The 3,829-nt window shown below is 36.7% G+C and overlaps 1 protein-coding gene across 1 annotated transcript; it reads left to right on the forward strand.

Annotated features, from left to right (window-relative positions):
• The first annotated feature begins 366 nt into the window (after positions 1 to 366).
• LOC147398108 (xyloglucan endotransglucosylase/hydrolase protein 24-like) lies at positions 367 to 2,715 on the forward strand. The gene is made up of 3 exons (XM_086447261.1): positions 367 to 703; positions 814 to 1,007; positions 2,232 to 2,715. Exons 1-3 carry the CDS (start codon positions 434 to 436, stop codon positions 2,578 to 2,580), a joined length of 813 nt encoding a protein of 270 aa, XP_086303387.1. The 5' UTR covers positions 367 to 433; the 3' UTR covers positions 2,581 to 2,715.
• The last annotated feature ends 1,114 nt before the right edge of the window (positions 2,716 to 3,829 follow it).

Below are 3,829 nucleotides of genomic sequence, written 5' to 3' on the forward strand. Positions count from 1 at the left end.
TAGCGGTGGCTGTCTATATTTAGGATCATCACCCAAAGGTCTAGTTAGATATTCTTTTGATGAGTGGATCCAAACGTGTGACACATGTCGTTTTGAAGGGACATCTGTACCAAATCGAACCAGATTTCTACTGTTTAATATTTTACAAGACAAGTGTTTTGGTAAGAGATGAGACAGAGACAGAGAGAGAGAGAGACTAGTGTACACGACAGCATTCATTTAGGCCCACGCCGGCTGTCAAAGAATATAACCACTAGTCTGTACTAAATCCAATCCCATGCAAAGCCAGCTGCATCCCACTCCCTCTCCCCTTACGTTACACTAAACTCACATTCATTCTTCTTATATATATATACATATGTGAATCTCACCCTTACCAAGAAAACCATCTCTCTCTCTCTCTCTCTCACTCACTCTCGAAATATTCTACAAAATGCCCAACTTAACAGTCTTCTTCTTCTTCTTCTTTCTATTTCAATTCTTCTTATTGTTCTTAGTTGATGCAGATTTTAATTCAGAGTTTGATATGGTTTGGGGTGGAGACCGTACCAAAGTAACTGAAAATGGTGGTCTTCTACAGCTCTCCTTGGACAGAAGCTCTGGTTCAGGATTCCAATCCAAAAATGAATATTTATTTGGTAAAATCGATATGCAAATCAAACTCGTCCCAGGTGACTCAGCTGGGACCGTCACAGCTTATTATGTATGTCTTCAAGTTCAAGTTCAAGTCCAAGTTAACACTCGTTATTTATTTCTAATTATATTTTTTATTTAATTTAAGAATGAAAAATTGATTAAATATTTGAATTGCAGTTGACTTCTCCATGGCCAAGTCAAGATGAGATAGACTTTGAGTTTCTTGGGAACTCTAGTGGGGAACCTTATATACTACACACAAATGTTTACACACAAGGAAAAGGTGATAGAGAGCAGCAGTTCTATCTGTGGTTTGATCCTAGACAAAACTTTCATACTTATTCCATTCTCTGGAATCATCAACAGATACTGTTAAGTATTTTCTTTTGTTTTTTTTCTCTTCTTTCTTTATTTCAAAATATATATATTAATAATAAAGAAATACAAATTTTTATAAAATCTATATATATTAAACTAACCTAAAATATAGTATATATATCTGACTTAATTAGTCCGGTTCTGGGTCCAATCCTGGTCAATCATTCTAACAAAGAGTGAGTGCACCTCAAAGTTGACTTGGTTTCGGGGTTGATCTTGAAATATTTTATGACCCGACCCGAAATCCCAAACCAGATTTTTCAGGTAAAAAGTTCTTATTATGTACTTTACTTGAACAAAGCTAACTTGACTTAATTTGAATTAGTGAGAGTTCAAATCATTTGGAATCGGGTAGGACATATTGGGCCTAAGATTGGATTGGGTTAGTGTTGACCCAAACCCGATCATACCGTCCAAAGTTAAACTTTTCTTAACTCAACTGCAGGTTAGTGTTGACAATTGGGGATAAGGATGATCTAAGGTTTCCCTATGTAATACAACTTAAATCCTGTCTGCATAAGTGGAGGTTTTATTCTACTGTGTGGGACCCATCCAATGAAACCTTTCTTAAAGAACAAGAGGCCAAAATTTCTCAGGATCCCATTTCCTTGCATGTGTGCCACATGTAAAGAAAAAACGTGATAGTATATTCTATGGACACCGACACGTAAATCCGTCTACACAGCTTTCTTATCAAGAAAGTTGTAGTATCCTGACACGTACTGCCACAGATTCCTTAAAAACGAATTTCTATAAAAAAAATACTTATCTTAAGAAACAGGTCAGGATTGGACTTTGACCATGGTTTTTAAACTCGGTTTCCCGTCTAGTCTCGTTCAAGTCCGAGGTCCATACCGAGTCGTTTCGGACAAATTTTTTGATATATTTGTTATATCTTTTAAGATAAATAAAAAAAATGAATCGTGAGTATTAAATCTCAATCAAAAAATGACTTTGTAAATTGATTTCTTTCAATTTTAGTACCGAATTAACTCGGATGATACGTCTGTTTAAAAATCATGCTCTAGAGAATGAGTTTTATTGGATCTAAATATTAGAATCCACCCCATTAATCCAATAACAATTAGATCTATATAAATTAATCAAAATATATAATATATACCCATCAGAAGAAAATATATGATATAATTTGTATGCATAGGGTACATTTTAACAGCCCCCTGTTGGATTGGGACTTGTTCTTTTGTTTTTCTCAGTTTCTCTGTGGACGGGACACCCATAAGAGTCTTCAGAAACGCGGAAGGGTTAGGGGTACCTTACCCTAAAAACAAGGCCATGCGCCTCCACTCAACACTTTGGTGCGCAGATGACTGGGCCACAAGGGGTGGTTTGGTCAAGACCGACTGGACCCACGCCCCATTCACTGCCTCTTACAGGGGTTTTAAAGCTGACACATCGAAGGGAACTTGGTGGAATCAGGCTTTGGACGCAAATGATGCAAAAAAACTCAAGTGGGTCCAGAGCAACTACATGATCTACAACTACTGCACCGATCATAAGCGATTCCCTCAAGGGTTTCCTCCTGAATGCTCTCTCACGCCTTAATTAAGAGGAAACAAATAGATAAATATTTTAAGTTGCTCAGATTGCAACATCCTCCTCAGCTTGAATTATATGTAAACAAAGTGAGATCGAAGTATGTAATATTTTCTTATAATAATTATGTTTGATCTCCCAGCATATCAACTTCTTTAATTATCCATCATAATGATCAGAGTTGGTGATACTTTATAATTCTAGTGTGAATTCCCATAGACAACCAAAAATTGGAGTTGTAATTCGCACTCACTATCAACTTTCAGAAATAATTAAACTTGAGAGAGTTGGACTTCAAAAATCCAACTCTCACGCCAAGTAGCATTTCTTTCCATCATCATCATCATAAGCTGGGATTTTCATTCCACAAACCTCTCAAAGGCTTGGGCAACAGTTGTAAGAGTCAGGCTGTCATTGGGCAGGCTGAGGCCAACCCAACACTAAAGTGGTCGACTGTACTTAGATCAGCGCTATACCCTATCGGGCCCAAAACGATTATTCCCTGACCCAGGCTAAATAAAAATGTAAGTAATATTTTTTTCATCATTTTGTGTTACTCAAATCTATCGGTTATCAAATATCTAGATCTAACATTTTGCAAAGTAAAAAAAAAAAGTCTAATGTTATATTCAAATTTAGGTTAGGCGAAAACATGCAGATATATTTTGAGTGCTGATTTTTGAAATCACCCTGACAAGGGGACGCAAAACTCATTGATTCTGTCCCTCAGGAAACACTACCGACCTTCCATCTCAGTTGTGTATCCCTAGTAAAACACGTGACACGTCAGTGAGTTTTTGAATCCGGCTGTCAGATTGAGTTTAAAAATCGTTAGTCGTATATTTTAAGAGCCTTGATAATATGAATTGCCAGGTGGCATACTCAAATGACTTCATGACCTGATAAGTTCAGGTACTGTAGATCTGAACGTTTCGGGATATATGATTGTACTTTCCCATAAAAAGTAAATCCCGAGGGAATTATGTATCCCGAGACATACAAATCTACAGTCCCCAACTTGTCAACGTCATAGAATCATTTGATTATGTCACCTAGCGAACCATATTATCAGGAGTCATATTTTTGTATCTATAATATAAAATAAAAAAAATAGGTTAATAGAGAGCCAGTCTTGGCACGATTAAGATCTAGCCCAACCCCGATTCAATGGGCTGAATTTTTGTACCTTTGCAGCTTCAATATCAAGGCCTGAACCCTTGTTTTTCCATATATTCCAATGGACTGAACTGAATTCATT

This window comes from Akebia trifoliata, chromosome 7, assembly GCF_017979445.1.
Source record: "Akebia trifoliata isolate Shusen 1 chromosome 7, ASM1797944v1, whole genome shotgun sequence".
Taxonomy (NCBI): domain Eukaryota; kingdom Viridiplantae; phylum Streptophyta; class Magnoliopsida; order Ranunculales; family Lardizabalaceae; genus Akebia; species Akebia trifoliata.

What these genes read in the sequence shown, in the direction of transcription:
- LOC147398108 (XM_086447261.1), top strand. Translation starts at nt 434, where the DNA reads ATGCCCAACTTAACAGTCTTCTTCTTCTTCTTCTTTCTATTTCAATTC. An exon ending in GGACCGTCACAGCTTATTAT is followed by an intron (nt 704 to 813) that starts GTATGTCTTCAA and finishes TTTGAATTGCAG; the next exon opens with TTGACTTCTCCATGGCCAAG. An exon ending in TGGAATCATCAACAGATACT is followed by an intron (nt 1,008 to 2,231) that starts GTTAAGTATTTT and finishes TGTTTTTCTCAG; the next exon opens with TTTCTCTGTGGACGGGACAC.